Raw genomic sequence first — 20,079 nt, 5'->3', positions numbered from 1 at the left:
GAACCAAAGAATAATTCTTGCAGTCACGAAAGCTCCAAAATTAATATTTGCTGTGCCTACAACAGCCCATCGATAGCAGGGCAAGAATGGTCAGTAAGCGAACACATTGGAGCTCTGTCAAGGCACTACACTGATGGCCACAACGCAAGCAGCCATCCTCAGGTGAAAACCAGGTCCGTCGAGGCGACAGAGTCTGAATGGTGTCCGTTTTGTTGCCAGAAAAAAGGGGCAAACACCCTATCGGGAACAACATCCCGTTGTTTAAACGTCATCGTGAAATCGAGCCTTCAACGCGCTCTCCCCCACGCTCGCTTGACGACCCAAATCGCTTGACGGCCTATTCGCGGAACCGATCGCCGCCGTTACGAGGAGTGAGATATCGCTGTATCTTGACATCCCCCGGGCCTGCCTCTCGACCCTTTCCAGGGGGGGCCATGTCGGAGTCGCTGGCGCAAGACAACGGCTGGGGTGGGGGGCCGCCGGCGGGGGGCGCAGGGGAGGGGGGCCCGGCCGTCGTGCCCCCCGAACGCTACGATGCCAACCGGGCCAAGACAGCCGCCAGCCTCGCCTGGCTCCTCGGCAAGGCGTACGGCGCTGGTGAGCCGGGGCATCGCCGGCGGCAACGGCCGTCGCCGTTAGCAACCGCACCACGTCGACGCTCCGGTCGCCACGGCCGTAGTTGCCGCGGCGACGATGTCGTCGCCGCGGCGGTACCCGTCGCACGCGCCCGTCGCCGCGAGCAACCGCACCATGCGCCTTTTGGCGTCATCTGGTGCAACACCATGTGAGACTAGGCTCTAGGGAAAGCGGTCTCGGGTGTGGACCAATCAACTTGAAGGACAGTGCATATATTATCAGAGTTGTGTTTTATTTGTGTCATCTGGTCCAACACCATGTGAGACTAGGCTCTAGGGAAAGCTGTCTCGGGTGTGGACCAATCAACTTCAAGGACAGTGCATATATTATCAGAGTTGTGTTTTATTTGTGTCATCTGGTCCAACACCATGTGAGACTAGGCTCTAGGGAAAGCTGTCTCGTGTGTGGACCAATCAACTTCAAGGACAGTGCACATACATTATCAGAGTTATGTTTTTTTGTTTGCATTATGGCTGCAGGTATTGTGGTCTATGCAAACATGACTCCTCGTAAAAAATGTGTCAGTTTTGTTGCCAGATAAAAGGGTAAAAAAACAATTATCATATTTTTTACTGACAAATGAGGTTCCAATGGTGTAAATGCTTACCCCGAGCTCTCATACTCTGATGGTGCGTTGCCTTTGAGTTGTGCGCCTTTTGGCGTCATCTGTTTCAACACCATGTGAGACTAGGCTCTAAGGAAAGCTGTCTCGGGTGTGGACCAATCGACTTCAAGGACAGTGCATATCATTAGCAGAGTTATGTTTAAAATGTTTTTGTTTGCATTATGACTGCAGGTATTGTGGTCTATGCAAACATGACTCCTCGTAAAAAAAGCGTCAGTTTTGTTGCCAGATAGAAGGGTCAAAAAACAATTATCAACCGCACCACGTCGACGCTCCGGTCACCACGGCCGTGGTTACCACGGCGACACCATCGCCGCCACGGTACCCGTCGCCGCGAGCACCGTCTCCCCCCCCCCCCCCCCCCCCCCCCCCCCCCCGTTCTCCGCAGACCATGTGCCGGAGCACTTGCGTGACCCCTTCTACACGGACCAGTACGAGCAGGAGCACATCAAGCCTCCCGTGACGCGCCTGCTGCTCACCGGGGAGCTCTACTCTCAGGTGTGTGCGGCGCTTCTTTTAGCTTGGTGTCTTCTGCCCTCGCCCCCCCGCACCTCCGATTTGCATGGATGGCTACTTACGCACGGTGCGAAAGAAGGTCGCACAGTACGTACACACGTGCATAGACTCACACAGAGCCCTAGAGAATCACACACACAGAGCAGTTCCGATAAGCAGGGTCGGCTACGTACGTACGGTACGAAAGAAGTTCACACAGTACGTACACACGTGCACAGACTCGCACTAGAGCCCCAGAGATTCACACAGTGCGTACACACGTGCACAGACTCGCTCAGAGCCCCAGAGATTCACACAGTACGTACACACGTGCACAGACTCGCACTAGAGCCCCAGAGATTCACACAGTGCGTACACACGTGCACAGACTCGCACAGAGCCCCAGAGATTCACACAGTGCGTACACACGTGCACAGACTCGCACTAGAGCCCCAGAGATTCACACAGTGCGTACACACGTGCACAGACTCGCACAGAGCCCCAGAGATTCACACAGTACGTACACACGTGCACAGACTCGCACAGAGCCCCAGAGAATCACACAGTACGTACACACGTGCACAGACTCGCACTAGAGCCCCAGAGATTCACACAGTGCGTACACACGTGCACAGACTCGCACTAGAGCCCCAGAGATTCACACAGTGCGTACACACGTGCACAGACTCGCACAGAGCCCCAGAGATTCACACAGTGCGTACACACGTGCACAGACTCGCACAGAGCCCCAGAGATTCACACAGTGCGTACACACGTGCACAGACTCGCACAGAGCCCCAGAGATTCACACAGTGCGTACACACGTGCACAGACTCGCACAGAGCCCCAGAGATTCACACAGTGCGTACACACGTGCACAGACTCGCACAGAGCCCCAGAGATTCACACAGTACGTACACACGTGCACAGACTCGCACAGAGCCCCAGAGATTCACACAGTGCGTACACACGTGCACAGACTCGCACTAGAGCCCCAGAGATTCACACAGTACGTACACACGTGCACAGACTCGCACTAGAGCCCCAGAGATTCACACAGTGCGTACACACGTGCACAGACTCGCACAGAGCCCCAGAGATTCACACAGTACGTACACACGTGCACAGACTCGCACAGAGCCCCAGAGATTCACACAGTGCGTACACACGTGCACAGACTCGCACTAGAGCCCCAGAGATTCACACAGTACGTACACACGTGCACAGACTCGCACAGAGCCCCAGAGATTCACACAGTACGTACACACGTGCACAGACTCGCACAGAGCCCTAGAGAATCACACAGTACGTACACATGTGCACAGACTCGCACAGAGCCTCAGATTCACACAGGGCAGTTCTGATTAGCATGGCTGGCTACGTACGTACTGTGTGAAAGAAGGTCACACAGTACGTACACACGTGCAAAGACTCGCACAGAGCCCCAGAGAATCGCACAGGGCAGTTCTGATAAGCAGGGTCGGCTACGTACGCACGGTACGAAAGAAGTTCACACAGTACGTACACACGTGCATAGACTCGCACAGAGCCCCACAGAATCACACAGTACGTACACACGTGCACAGACTCGCACAGAGCCCCAGAGAATCACACAGGGCAGTTCTGATTAACACGGCTGGCTACGTACGCACTGTGTGAAAGAAGGTCACACCTTTCGTACACACGTGCAAAGACTCGCACAGAGCCCCAGAGAATCGCACAGGGCAGTTCTGATAAGCAGGGTCGGCTACGTACGCACGGTACGAAAGAAGTTCACACAGTACGTACACACGTGCATAGACTCGCACAGAGCCCCACAGAATCACACAGTACGTACACACGTGCACAGACTCGCACAGAGCCCCAGAGATTCACACAGTACGTACACACGTGCACAGACTCGCACAGAGCCCCAGAGATTCACACAGTGCGTACACACGTGCACAGACTCGCACTAGAGCCCCAGAGATTCACACAGTACGTACACATGTGCACAGACTCGCACAGAGCCCCAGAGAATCACACAGGGCAGTTCTGATTAACACGGCTGGCTACGTACGTACTGTGTGAAAGAAGGTCACACAGTACGTACACACGTGCAAAGACTCGCACAGAGCCCCAGAGAATCACACAGGGCAGTTCTGATTAACACGGCTGGCTACGTACGCACTGTGTGAAAGAAGGTCACACCTTTCGTACACACGTGCAAAGACTCGCACAGAGCCCCAGAGAATCACACAGGGCAGTTCTGATTAACACGGCTGGCTACGTACGCACTGTGTGAAGAAGGTCACACCTTTCGTACACACGTGCAAAGACTCGCACAGATCCCCGTACTCTTTGGTTCTTTCGGTAAAGTCACGTGGGTATAAAATAAAATAGATCACGACGTTTCGGGCGCAACACAAGCGTCCGTCATCAGGTGTGAAAGCGTGGCCTGCTGCTGATGCAGACTGTCTTAAAAGGTTTGAAATGGGTGTAGCCCATGGGTCATAAAGAACTGGCTGGGTCTAGTGATGTTAAAGTGAGAAATTGGCATGTAACTGAGCACGGAAGTGGCTATGGTAAGTTGAGAGATTAGCATGATGTTAATGTGAGAAATTGGCATGTAACTGGGTACGGCAGTAGCTATGATAATGTGAGAGATTAGCATGATGTTAATGTGAGAAATTGGCATGTAACTGGGTACGGCAGTAGCTATGATAATGTTAGAGATTAGCATGATGTTAAAGTGAGAAATTAGCATGTAACTGGGCACGGCAGGAGCTATGATAATGTGAGCGATTAGCATGATATTAACGTGAGAAATTGGCATGTAACTGGGTACGGCAGTAGCTATGTTAATGTGAGAGATTAGCATGATGTTAATGTGAGAGATTAGTATGTAACTGGGCACGGAAGTGGCTATGTTAATGTGAGAGATTAGCATGATGTTAATGTGAGAGATTAGTATGTAACTGGGTACGGCAGTAGCTATGTTAATGTGAGAGATTAGCATGTAACTGGGTACGGAAGTGGCTATGTTAATGTGAGAGATTAGCATGATGTTAAAGTGAAGAATTAGCATGTAACTGGGTACGGCAGTAGCTATGTTAATGTGAGAGATTAGCATGATGTTAATGTGAGAAATTGACATGCAACTGGGTTTGGCAGTAGCTATGTTAATGTGAGAGATTAGCATGATGTTAAAGTGAGAAATTAGCATGTAACTGGGTACGGAAGTGGCTATGTTAATGTGAGAGATTAGCATGATGTTAATGTGAGAGATTAGCATGTAACTGGGTACGGAAGTGGCTATGTTAATGTGAGAGATTAGCATGATGTTAAAGTGAGGAATTAGCATGTAACTGGGTACGGCAGTAGCTATGTTAATGTGAGAGATTAGCATGATGTTAAAGTGAGAGATTAGCATGTAACTGGGCACAGCAGTAGCTATGTTAATGTGAGAGATTAGCATGATGTTAATGTGAGAAATTGGCATGTAACTGGGCACAGCAGTAGCTATGTTAATGTGAGAGATTAGCATGATGTTAAAGTGAGACATTAGCATGTAACTGGGCACGGCAGGAGCTATGTTAATGTGAGAGATTAGCATGATGTTAAAGTGAGAAATTGGCATAACTGGGTACGGAAGTGGCTATGGTAAGTTGAGAGATTTGCATGATGTTAATGTGAGAAATTGGCATGTAACTGGGCACAGCAGTAGCTATGTTAATGTGAGAGATTAGCATGATGTTAATGTGAGAAATTAGCATGTAGCTGGGTACGGCAGTAGCTATGTTAATGTGAGAGATTAGCATGATGTTAAAGTGAGAAATTAGCATGTAACTGGGCACAGCAGTAGCTATGTTAATGTGAGTGATTAGCATGACGTTAAAGTGAGACATTGGCATGTAACTGGGTACGGCAGTAGCTATGATAATGTGAGAGATTAGCATGATGTTAAAGTGAGGAATTAGCATGTAACTGGGTACGGCAGTAGCTATGATAATGTGAGAGATTAGCATGATGTTAATGTGAGAAATTAACATGTAACTGGGTACGGAAGTGGCTATGTTAAGTTGAGAGATTAGCATGATGTTAAAGTGAGAAATGTGCATGTAACTGGGCACGGCAGTAGCTATGTTAATGTGAGAGATTAGCATGATGTTAAAGTGAGGAATTAGCATGTAACTCTCTCTCATCTCTCTCATCTCTCACTCACCTCTCTCTCATCTCTCTCATCTCTCACCTCTCTCCCTTCTCGCTCCTCTCGCTCTCCGCGTGGCCTGCTCTCCGGGCCCTGCGCCCCGCGTAGGTTTGCCTGCTGGTGATGCGCGGGGGCGGTGGCGGTGGCGGCGGCGGCGACAGGGGCCCCACCGCGGGTCCCGGCGGGGGCCACGGGGCCGTGGTGCGGGCTCTGGCTGACAAGGGCCTTCACGTGGTGGGCGGCGGTTCTGGGGAGACCCCCATCACGGAGGATGACCTGGCGCACACGCCCATCAACATGGTGGGAGGCTGCGTGCAAACGACGGCCGGGTGGCGTTCAAATTAAAACTTTTTAATTTGAATTTTTGTCCTACTTGCTTTACTACCCGGCAGAGGTCGCAATCGGATACCCGATACCCGTACCCTACCCGATACCCGGCTGCCCGTACCCGGCCGGGTGCGGGTAGCCGTTTGCGACCCTGGTGCGGCCGGGTACGGGTAAGGAATCAAAATCCATTTGCGACCTCTGCTATCCGGCTTCGCCTGAGACTTGGATTCTTGTCTTGGATTAACACACGGCCTACGCGGAGGGTGGGGGGGTGGGGGATGCGTGACGTCAGCAGGCAACACAGCGTGACGCTGCAGCATGGGGGTGACATCACATCTGTGACGTCACATGTGTGACGTCACAGATGTGACGTCACAGATGTGACGTCACCGCTCACTTGCCGTGCAAAATATATCCATTATTGCGCCCCCCCCCCAAAATACAAAAGTCTATTTTTATGCTTTTTGCATTGTGTTCAGTCTGGAAGCTACCCACTTGTCAAAGTTTGTTGCATGTCGCGAAGTACGCTAAACATTTCGAACGGACACACATATTCACAAATTTCCCTTTTATACATATAGATTCAACTTTTTTGGTTTTATCGTCTATTATTTTATTGTTACTTTGAATGTGCATACAAAAATTCTACGGTAATTTCAATAGTTTACTTATCGCCCTCCCTTCCCTCTCTCTGGTACAAAGACGCTGAACGTAGGGGGCGGGGGGAGGGGTGGGTTGGGGGAGAGGGGGGTGGGGCGGGGGGGGGGTTCGTGGGGGGTACAGAAGCTCAGCGATCGGGGGGCCCGAGAATATGTCGGCTTGACAGGTTGCTCTGTGGGAGGGCCGGGGGGGGGGGTAGAGATTGGGCTCACTACTCCACGCAGGTGGGAAACACCGTGTGCATTGGGGCAGGGGGGAGGGCACGTGGTGTGAAGGGTACAGGTCGCTTCTAAACAAGAGCTGCATAGCTCAGTCGGCTTTACCTGCTAAAATACAAGTTTGGTTTTAATATGGGTCTTGACGAGTATGGGTTTCTGTAGGTCTCTGAGTGGATCTCTGTGAGTGTGGGTCTCTGTGGGTCTCTGTGGGTCTCTGTGGGTCTCTGTGGGTCTCTGTGGGTCTCTGTGGATCTCTGTGGGTCTCTATAAGTATGGGCGTCTGAGTAGGGTCTCTGTGGGTCTCTGTGGGTCTCTGTGGGTCTCTGTGGGTCTCTGTGGGTCTCTACGAGTCTGTGGCAACACGCGTTTTTGGATGCCGCTGTACATTTCCGCACGACGATGATGATGATGACGATGATGATGACGATGATGATGATGACGACGATGATGATGACGACGATGATGATGACGACGATGATGATGACGACGATGATGATGACGACGATGATGATGATGACGACGATGACGACGACGACGACGATGATGATGATGACGACGATGATGATCATCGGCCACTTTATTGTCATTTTCGATTGCCGGGGTTCGCTACCGATAAAGAGCTCCACAGTGGCTCGGATTGGGGCCTTACCTGGTTGTAAAATACAAAATAGTCGTGAAATAGTCACGGATTGACCGAAATGATTGGCAGATGCTGCACCACCACCACCACCTGTGCTCCCCACTATGATTTTGTTACGCCGGGCCAGGAGGGGGGGGGGGGTGCGGCGGGGGACGGGGGACGGGGGACGGGGGGCTTTTGCCGCGCGTCATTCTCCCCGTGCCCACTCCCCTCGCGGCACACGCGTAATCCCGGCGCGTGCCGGCAGAGCTGTTTGCTTTGTTTAAAACGTGCCGATGTCACCGGGGGTGAAGCGACCCCGGTGAGAGGGGGACGGCGGGGGGGGGGCTGCTGGCGCGAACGCTATCAGCGCTGGCGCATTCCTCCGAGTCTCTGTGGGTCTGCCTCTAGCGGGTCTTTCTTTCTCTCACTCTCTCACTCTCTCGCTCTCTCGTCCTGAATTCCCCACGGAACGTGTCGCTGGGCTCCCCGAGATGAGCGCTCGTCTTGTTCTGTGTTTGTATTTGTTGTAACGTCAATACGAGGGGCCCGGCACGCCACGCGACGCGGAGAGGTTTCACGTGAGATGCGTGAACGAGGAGGGAGAGCGCCGAGGGAGATGCATGTTCTTAACCCTTTTCCTTAACGGGTTTCTGTAGGTCTGTAGGTCTCTGTGGGTCTCTGTGGGTCTCTGTGGGTCTCTGTGGGTTTCTGTGGGTCTCTGTGGGTCTCTGTGAGTGTGGGTCTCTGTGGGTCTCTGTGAGTGTGGGTCTCTGTGGGTCTCTGTGAGTGTGGGTCTCTGTGGGTCTCTGTGGGTGTGGGTCTCTGTGGGTGTGGGTCTCTGTGGGTCTCTGTGAGTGTGGGTCTCTGTGGGTCTCTGTGGGTCTCTGTGAGTGTGGGTCTCTGTGGGTCTCTGTGAGTGTGGGTCTCTGTGGGTCTCTGTGAGTGTGGGTCTCTGTGGGTGTGGGTTTCTGTGGGTCTCTGTGGGTGTGGGTCTCTGTGGGTCTCTGTGAGTGTGGGTCTCTGTGGGTCTCTGTGAGTGTGGGTTTCTGTGGGTCTCTGTGGGTGTGGGTCTCTGTGGGTCTCTGTGAGTGTGGGTCTCTGTGGGTCTCTGTGGGTGTGGGTCTCTGTGGGTCTCTGTGAGTGTGGGTCTCTGTGGGTCTCTGTGGGTCTCTGTGGGTCTCTGTGAGTGTGGGTCTCTGTGGGTCTCTGTGGGTCTCTGTGAGTGTGGGTCTCTGTGGGTCTCTATGAGTATGGGTCTCTGTGGGTCTCTGTGGGTCTCTGTGGGTCTCTGTGAGTGTGGGTCTCTGTGGGTCTCTATGAGTGTGGGTCTCTGTGGGTCTCTGTGAGTATGGGTCTCTGTGGGTCTCTGTGGGTCTCTGTGGGTCTCTGTGAGTATGGGTCTCTGTGGGTCTCTATGAGTGTGGGTCTCTGTGGGTCTCTATGAGTGTGGGTCTCTGTGGGTCTCTGAGTATGGGTCTCTGTGGGTCTCTATGAGTATGGGTCTCTGTGGGTCTCTGAGTATGGGTCTCTGTGGGTCTCTATGAGTATGGGTCTCTGTTGGTCTCTGAGTATGGGTCTCTGTTGGTCTCTGAGTATGGGTCTCTGTGGATCTCTATGAGTATGGGTCTCTGTGGGTCTCTATGAGTATGGGTCTCTGTGGGTCTCTATGAGTGTGGGTCTCTGTGGGTCTCTGTGAGTATGGGTCTCTGTGGGTCTCTATGAGTATGGGTCTCTGTGGGTCTCTATGAGTATGGGTCTCTGTTGGTCTCTGAGTATGGGTCTCTGTTGGTCTCTGAGTATGGGTCTCTGTGGATCTCTATGAGTATGGGTTCTGTGGGTCTCTATGAGTATGGGTCTCTGTGGGTCTCTATGAGTATGGGTCTCTGTGGATCTCTATGAGTATGGGTCTCTGTGGATCTCTATGAGTATGGGTCTCTGTGGATCTCTATGAGTATGGGTCTCTGTGGATCTCTATGAGTATGGGTCTCTGTGGGTCTCTATGAGTGTGGGTCTTTGTGGGTCTCTGTGAGTGTGGATCTCTACGAGTGTGACGACGACGATGACGATGACGACGATGATGACAATGATGACGATGATGAAAAGCCAAACTTGATTAGAAGCTTTCCTGACTGCAGCAATTACTTTTTGGTTCTTTCGCTAAAGTCATGTAGAAATAAACTAAACTAAGTAATAGAATGCGACGTTTCTAATGCAACACAAGCAGCCGTCATCCGGTGTGAATGCACACGATGCATTCGTATAGTAGTATAGTGGTGTATAGTAATATTATAGCGTATAGTAGTATATAGTAGTGTATAGTATATAGTTGTGTATAGTAATATATAGTAGTATATAGTAGTGTATAGTAATATAGTAGTATATAGTAGTGTATACGAACATTGCATATCTACACTCGTCTGGGCGAACAACCCAAACCTTCGCCAATCCGCGTTCCAGCGGGGGATGCCCCGAACCGAACCACCACCCCCGCCGCATGATCCGCCACCTCTGTCGCTCACGAACGGTTTAACGGAGCGTCCGTGTGCCCGCCCGCGTGACCAGGTGGCTCACCTGGTCATGCGGGTCTCTATGAGCGTGGGTCTCTGTAGGAACGGTTTAACGGAGCGTCCGTGTGCCCGCCCGCGTGACCAGGTGGCTCACCTGGTCACGCGGGTCTCTATGAGCGTGGGTCTCTGTAGGAACGGTTTAACGGAGCGTCCGTGTGCCTGCCCGCATGACCAGGTGGCTCACCTGGTCACGCGAGTCTCTTTGAGCGTGGGTCTCTGTAGGAACGGTTTAACGGAGCGTCCGTGTGCCCGCCCGCGTGACCAGGTGGCTCACCTGGTGACGCGGGTCTCTATGAGCGTGGGTCTCTGTAGGAACGGTTTAACGGAGCGTCCGTGTGCCCGCCCGCGTGATCAGGTGGCTCACCTGGTCACACGGGTCTCTATGAGCGTGGGTCTCTGTAGGAACGGTTTAACGGAGCGTCCGTGTGCCCGCCCGCGTGATCAGGTGGCTCACCTGGTCATGCGGGTCTCTATGAGCGTGGGTCTCTGTAGGAACGGTTTAACGGAGCGTCCGTGTGCCCGCCCGCGTGGTCAGGTGGCTCACCTGGTCATGCGGGTCTCTTTGAGCGTGGGTCTCTGTAGGAACGGTTTAACGGAGCGTCCGTGTGCCCGCCCGCGTGACCAGGTGGCTCACCTGGCTCTGATGGACGCGCTGATGATGGCGGTGGCGGTGGAGATGATGAGCGTGGAGCGCGTGGTGGCGGCCGTGCAGCGCTTCTCCACGTTCTCCGCCTCGCAGGAGCTGCCCTACGGCCTGGAAGACGCCATGCTCTTCTGGATCAACAAGGTGAGCGTACGGGGTCGTGCCGCGCGCGCGTGGCGAGGGTAACGCACACAGGTACGCGCTGGGTAGGCCTTGGCAAGGTAAGGTAAAAGTTTAAAGGTAAAAACAACGAGCCTAGCTTTACCTTACCACAATACAAATTACCCGATTACAGGGTAATTACTAGGGAACTACTACACATGAACAAGGTTTATAACGGTAAATGCTATAAGGTAGAGCGCTTTATACATATAGAATACTCTAGATGATTCCAATTTTACACGCTTTCTATTAACTCACTCTGTCTTTTGTTGTCGTCGTCGTTGTTGTTGTTGTCGTTGTTGTTGTCGTTGTTGAAGTCGTCATCGCTGTCGTATCCTCAAATTTTGTAATTCAATTTTAACCCACTTCCCAATGTGGTATCGACTGCAAACTTGGTATACGTATGTCATAATGGTGACAATACTATATTCTATCACTAAAAAAATACATATTTTTAAATGATCTTTTTTACACGTTATGTTTCGGCTTGGCTCTAATTGTCCACGCTCAACTGACGTTGGCTGTAATTGGCCACGGTCCCTCACGTTATGGCAAGCCTCGGGGCCACTTACTGGAGTCGTGGAGTTCTTCCATTACTAGTACATTTTATAAAAGCGTGTTTTTTTTAAAGTTTGTTTAAATGTTACTTATTAAATGGAGGCCACGGACTGCGCCACGGAGCTTTTAGCGGTAAACAAGGCACCGTATTTACCGGGTAATTCTTCCGAGCTACCTTTACCCGACCCTTTACCTTACCCCTTGGCATGTCGACATCTTTACCCTTTTACCCGGTAAAAAGGGTAATTTACCTTCCTTTCGATTTAAAGCTTTCGTGACTGCAGGGATTCATCTTCTTGGTTCTTGTGGTAAAGTCACGTAGAATGGAAATAATAAAATAATAAAAATGAAACATAATAAAATAATTCTCACGACTTCTAGATTTGAAGCTTTCGTGACTGCAATGATTCATATTCTTAGGTTTTTTCGGTAAAGTCACGTAGGTAAAAACATTAAAAAGTAAAATAAAATAAAAATTTCATTTCATTTACTTGATACAGCTGTCGTGGCTGTGACGGTTCCACCTGAAGACGGAAGCTTGTGTTGCCTCCGAAACGTCGTGATTTTTATTTTATTTTACTTTTTAATGTTTTTACCTACGTGACTTTACCGAAAAAACCTAAGAATATAATTCTCACGACGTTTCGGCCACAACGCAAGCAGCCGTCCTCAGGTGAAGAATGAAACACCACCAAGCTTGGAGCGTATATTTAATCTGGGTTGGAGATTCTTTTGGGTTGCAAATTCTTTTGTCAAGGTGCTCTTCTTCCCACCTCCCCCTCTCCAACGCAGCTTAAATATACGCTCCAAGCTTGGTGGTGTTTCATTCTTCACCTGAGGACGGCTGCTTGCGTTGTGGCCGAAACGTCGTGAGAATTATTTTATTATGTTTTATTTGTATTATTTTATTATTTCTCTTCTACGTAATGACTTTACCGAAAGAACCAAGAAGACTCAGCTCAGGTCACGTGTTTATTTATTTCGCTTTACCAGGTTAAGGCCCCACAGAGTTGCTGTGACCCCCTGACCCTGGCCATCACGAATGATTGCAGCTCCACCACGTGACTTATCGTCATCATCATCATCACGTGGACATTCACAGCGGCAGCCGAATACTCTAAACGCGTGTTTGTACAGACTCATAGAGACCCGTGGACCCACAAAGACCCATACTCATAGAGACCCATACTCATAGAGACCCACAGAGACCCATACTCATAGAGCGCTGGGGCTACACGGAAACGCAGCAGGCAGCAGAGCGGCAGTGTTTGTCGTGCTGCACGACAAACTGTGGAACTGAACTGTTCGTTTACGCGGTGATCGTCATTGTCGCCTGGAAATTTTATAGCGGCAGTCAAATGCTGGAAACGCGTGGCGCCGACTCTAAACGCGGCGAGGGTAGAAACCGGGAGGACCCGGAGAAAAATCCACGCGAGAGAGAGAGACGCGCAAACTCCAAATACACAGGGCGCTTAAATTAGTTTTGAATACTACTTCTTGGCTCTATCGGTAAAGTCACGTAGAAGGGAAATAATCAAATAATAAAAATAAAACATAATAAAATAATATAATATATTTTATTAAAATAATATAATGTATAAAGTCACGTAGAAGGGAAATAATCAAATAATAAAAATAAAACATTAAAAAATAATATATATTTTATTAAAATAATATAATATATAAAGTCACGTAGAAGGGAAATAATCAAATAATAAAAATAAAACATAATAAAATAATATAATATATTTTATTAAAATAATATAATATATAAAGTCGAGTAGAAGGGAAATAATCAAATAATAAAAATAAAACATTAAAATAATATAATATATTTTATTAAACTAATATAATATATTTTATTATGGTTTATTTTTAATATTTTATTATTTCCCTTCTACGTGACTTTATATTATATTATTTAAATAAAATATATTAGATTATTTTATTGTTTTATTTTTATTATTTTATTATTTCCCTTCTATTAAAATCATATATTTTATTATGTTTTATTTATATTATTTTATTATTTCCCTTCTACGTGATGACTTTACCGAAAGAACCAAGAAGATGAATCCCTGCTGCAGTCACGAAAGCTTTCAATCGAAATTTTCAATACTTATATGGGACTTTCGCTTTTCATGGAAAAAGAACGGGATAATTCACACGCGCGCGCACGAGTGAATTCACAGAGGCCACGCTGCCGATCCGTTGTCGTTGTGCGCAGGTGAACATGAAGATGCGCGAGATTGTGGAGGCTGAGTGGAAACTGCGACAGAGATCGGAGTCGCCTGCCCACCACAAGGTAACGGCTCGCCGGAGACGTGCCAGTCGTCGCCAAACACCGTGCGGGATGGGTACACCCACAACGCCGACGCCACTGCCGCCATGCCGTGCGAACATCACTACCACCACCATCACCAGCTGCTACTACTACTACCGTGCGAACATCACTACCACCATCACCATCACCAGCTGCTACTACTACCGTACAACTACCACCATCACCAGCTGCTACTACTACTATACAACTACCACCAGCTACTAATACTACTGCCGTACAACTACCACCATCACCACCAGCTACTACTACTACTACTATACAACTACCACCATCACCATCACCAGCTGCTGCTACTACTACTACTATACAACTACCACCACCAGCTGCTACTACTACTATACAACTACCACCATCACCAGCTACTACTACTACTGCCGTACAACTACCACCATCACCACCAGCTACTACTACTACTACTATACAACTACCACCATCACCATCACCAGCTGCTGCTACTACTACTACTATACAACTACCACCACCAGCTGCTACTACTACTATACAACTACCACCATCACCACCAGCTACTACTACTACTACTATACAACCATCACCATCACCAGCTGCTGCTACTACTACTACCGTACAACTACCACCATCACCATCACCAGCTGCTACTACTACTACTGTACAATTACCACCACCACCATCACCAGCTGCTACTACTACTACCGTACAATTACCACCATCACCATCACCAGCTGCTACTGCTACTACCGTACAAATACCACCATCACCATCACCAGCTACAATACTACTGCCGTGCGAACATCACTACCACCATCACCAGCTGCTACTACTACTACCGTACAATTATCACCATCACCAGCTGCTACTACTACTACCGTACAAATACCACCATCACCATCACCAGCTACAATACTACTGCCGTGCGAACATCACTACCACCATCACCAGCTACTACTACTGCCGTACAACTACCACCATCACCAGCTGCTACTACTACTATACAACTACCACCATCACCATCACCAGCTGCTACTACTACTACCGTACAACTACCACCATCAACACCACCAGCTACTACTACTACTACCGTACAACTACCACCATCAACACCACCAGCTACTCCTACTACTACTATACAACTACCACCATCACCAGCTGCTACTACTACTATACAACTACCACCATCACCAGCTACTACTACTACTACACAACTACCACCATCACCAGCTGCTACTACTACTACTGCCGTACAACTACCACCATCACCATCACCAGCTACTACTACTACTACTATACAACTACCACCATCACCAGCTACTACTACTACTATACAACTACCACCATCACCAGCTGCTACTACTACTACTACCGTACAACTACCACCATCACCAGCTACTACTACTACTATACAACTACCACCATCACCAGCTGCTACTACTACCGTACAACTACCACCATCACCATCACCAGCTGCTACTACTACTACTATACAACTACCACCATCAACACCACCAGCTACTACTACTACTACCGTACAACTACCACCATCACCAGCTGCTACTACTACTACCGTACAACTACCACCATCACCAGCTACTACTACTATACAACTACCACCATCACCATCACCAGCTACTACTACTACTACCGTACAACTACCACCATCACCAGCTGCTACTACTACTACCGTACAACTACCACCATCACCATCACCAGCTGCTACTACTACTACCGTACAACTACCACCATCACCATCACCAGCTGCTACTACTACTATACAACTACCACCATCACCAGCTACTACTACTACTATACAACTACCACCATCACCAGCTACTACTACTACTGCCGTACAACTACCACCATCACCAGCTGCTACTACTACTATACAACTACCACCATCACCAGCTACTACTACTACTATACAACTACCACCATCACCAGCTGCTACTACTACTGCCGTGCGAACATCACTACCACCATCACCAGCTGCTACTACTACCGTACAATTATCACCATCACCAGCTGCTACTACTACTACCGTACAAATACCACCATCACCATCACCAGCTACAATACTACTGCTGTGCGAACATCACTACCACCATCACCAGCTGCTACTACTACTACCGTACAATTATCACCATCACCAGCTGCTACTACTACTACCGTACAAATACCACCATCACCATCACCAGCTACAATACTACTGCCGTGCGAACATCACTACCACCATCACCAGCTGCTACTACTACTACCGTACAATTATCACCATCACCAGCTGCTACTACTACTACCGTACAACTACCACCATCACCATCACCAGCTACAATACTACTGCTGTGTGAACATCACTACCACCATCACCAGCTACTACTACTGCCGTACAACTACCACCATCACCAGCTGCTACTACTACTATACAACTACCACCATCACCATCACCAGCTGCTACTACTACTACCGTACAACTACCACCATCAACACCACCAGCTACTACTACTACTACCGTACAACTACCACCATCAACACCACCAGCTACTACTACTACTACTATACAACTACCACCATCACCAGCTGCTACTACTACTATACAACTACCACCATCACCAGCTACTACTACTACTATACAACTACCACCATCACCAGCTACTACTACTACTGCCGTACGAACATCACTTGTTTTGCGCGGGACGTAGCCCACCATGCTAATGAGAGGTGTGCGGGTTGAAGGACAATAAATTAACGGAAAGATTGTAACCAAACCAACACCAGTATAGATACGAAGAACCACCACCACCAGTTAGCACTACCGTACAACCACTACCAGCTACTACACACACAGTACACACACACAGTACACACACACACAGTACACACACACCGTACACACACACACAGTACACACACAGTACACACAGTACACACACAGTACACACACAGTACACACACAGTACACACACACACAGTACACACAGTACACACACCACACACACAGTACACACACACAGTACACACACAGTACACACACAGTACACACACACACCACACACAGTACACACACACACCACACACACCACACACACACCACACACCACCACACACCACACACACACCACACACACCACACACACCACACACACACCACACACAGTACACACACACACACCACACACACACCACACACACAGTACACCACACACACACCACACACACACCACACACACACCACACACACACCACACACACACCACACACACCACACACACCACACACACCACACACACACCACACACACAGTTCACACACTACACACACAGTACACACACACCACACACACACCACACACACCCCACACACACCACACACACACACCACACACACCCCACACACACCCCACACACACCCCACACACACACCACACACACCCCACACACACACCACACACACCCCACACACACACCACACACACACCACACACACACTACAAACACACACACCACACACACACCACACACACACCACACACACCACACACACCACACACACACCACACACACAGTACACACACTACACACACAGTACACACACAGTACACACACACTACACACACAGTACACACACAGTACACACACACCACACACACACCACACACACACCACACACACACCACACACACCACACACACCACACACACACCACACACACAGTACACACACTACACACACAGTACACACCACACACACACCACACAACACACACACCACACAACACACACTACACACACACCACACACACACACCACACACACACCACACACACACCACACACACCCCACACACACACCACACACACCACACACACACACCACACACACCCCACACACACACCACACACACCACACACACCCCACACACACACCACACACACCACACACACACACTACACACACAGTACACACACACCACACACACACCACACACACCCCACACACACACCACACACACCCCACACACACACCACACATACAGTACACACACACCACACACACACCACACACAGTACACACACACACCACACACACACCACACACACACCACACACACACCACACACACACCACACACACCACACACACACAGTACACACACTACACACACAGTACACACACACCACACACACACCACACACACCCCACACACACTACACACACCACACACACACACCACACATACCACACACACACAACACACACACAGTACACACACCACACACTACACACACACCACACACTACACACACACACACCACACACACACCACACACACAGTACACACTCCACATCTTTGCCGCGCCTCGCCACCACCCGCTCCACTCTCTGCGTGCGTGTTTCACGCCCCCCCCCCCCCCCCCCCTAACGCTTTTCTCTTCTCCCCCGCCGACCTCGGCTTTTGCTCGGGCAGTCTCCCTCCAAGTGGTACTGGAAGCTGGTGCCAGTAAGTGCGGTGCCCGTGCCACACGGAGGAACCGACCGCTTCACCGCTTGCGCGCTCACGGCCCTCACCCGCCGCCCATCCTCAGCCACCCCCACTCACCCCCCCGTCCATTCGTGTCCGTCGAATCGGTGGCAGTCTCCCCCCCTCCCCCCCCGACACCACCCCCACCCCCCACCCCTGGCCACCCGACCTTTGTGTAGGTACACGCGCGTGTGGGCGTGTCAGAGGTCGCAACCGGGTACCCGATACCCGTACCTTACCCGGCTACCCGTGCCCGGCCGGGTACGGGTACGGGTACCCGTTTGCGACCCTGGTGCGGCCGGGTACGGGTAGGCCGTGAGTCACTGGTGAGTCACCGTTTGTCACTCATTTCCCAACGTCTTGTCTCTTCTCACAATTCAAGTTCCTAGAATCAACCCACCCGCGCCTGCAACGTGGCTTCATCCCATAGGTCGCAACCGGGTACCCGATACCCGTACCCTACCCGGCTACCCGTACCCAGCCGGGTACGGGTACGGGTAGCCGTTTGCGACCCTGGTGCGGCCGGGTACGGGTAGGCCGTGAGTCACTGGTGAGTAACTTTTCGATTTAAAGCTTTCGTGACTGCAGGGATTTATCTATCTTCTTGGTTCTTTCGGTAAAGTCACGTGACTTTACCGAACGAACCAAGAAGATGGTGAGTAACTGTTTGTCACTCATTTCCCAACGTCTTGTCTCTTCTCACAATTCAAGTTCCTAGAATCAACCCACCCGCGCCTGCAACATGGCTTCATCCCAGAGGTCGCAATCGGGTACCCGATACCCGTACCCGGCCGGGTATGGGTAGGGTAGGGTACGGGTACGGCCGGGTTACGGGTACGGGTACCCGTTTGCGACCCTGGTGCGGCCGGGTACGGGTACGGGTAAGGAATCAAAACCCGTTTGCGACCTCTGGTGTAGAGACCCATACTCGATGAGCTTTTTAGCTCTTTTTCAGAAGCGACTTGGCCGCAATTGACAGCTCAACGGAGTGGCTTATCATGTGGAAATTTATAGAGAGACACCGCAAATGTACAGCAGCAGCAGGCGTCGTCAGGGTCCGGATCGAACCCACGACCTCCTGCACACCAGGCGAGGGAGTTAACATCTCCTAGCCACCGTGATGATGGTGATGAGAGAGATACGCAAACTCCAGATATACAGCAGGCATCAGGGTCGGGATGGCACCCACGACCTCCTGTATACCAGGTGAGTTAGTTAACATCTCCTAGCCACCGTCATGATGGTGATGAGAGAGATACGCAAACTCCAAAGATGCAGCAGGCATCAGGCTCGGGATTGAACCCACGACCTCCTGCATACCGGGCGAGGGAGTCAACATCTACCCCGGCCCACCATAGTTGAGGCGGGGAGCGCGGATAACGCACGCCGGACAAAGTTTTAAAACACACGGTGGTGGCTCACTCACCAAGAGCAGTATCCATCGAGGCTCGTGTTTACTTTATACCTGCTCAGCTTCCAAGAGAGAGATGAGCAGATCGGGTGCATTCCTGACCCCAATTCCTGCCCCAATTCCTGCCCCAACAGAC

General features: G+C 50.3%; 1 protein-coding gene across 1 annotated transcript in view; it reads left to right on the top strand.

Moving 5' to 3' along the window:
- The first annotated feature begins 426 nt into the window (after positions 1-426).
- The window catches only part of LOC133361199 (calmodulin-regulated spectrin-associated protein 1-B-like), a 34,637-nt gene continuing 14,984 nt past the window's right edge, over positions 427-20,079 (top strand). The window contains exons 1-6 of the mRNA XM_061580083.1: positions 427-597; positions 1,650-1,759; positions 6,054-6,245; positions 10,965-11,126; positions 13,930-14,007; positions 18,479-18,511. Coding sequence (XP_061436067.1) covers positions 435-597; positions 1,650-1,759; positions 6,054-6,245; positions 10,965-11,126; positions 13,930-14,007; positions 18,479-18,511 — 738 coding nt within the window. The 5' untranslated portion in view covers positions 427-434. The remainder of the gene's footprint in view (positions 598-1,649; positions 1,760-6,053; positions 6,246-10,964; positions 11,127-13,929; positions 14,008-18,478; positions 18,512-20,079) is intronic.

This window comes from Lethenteron reissneri, chromosome 71 (assembly GCF_015708825.2).
Source record: "Lethenteron reissneri isolate LAM-NWPU_2019-01 chromosome 71, ASM1570882v1, whole genome shotgun sequence".
Classification (NCBI taxonomy): Eukaryota; Metazoa; Chordata; class Hyperoartia; order Petromyzontiformes; family Petromyzontidae; genus Lethenteron; species Lethenteron reissneri.
The sequence above is the reverse complement of the archived record's forward strand: the minus strand, read 5'-3'. Positions and strand labels throughout refer to the sequence as shown.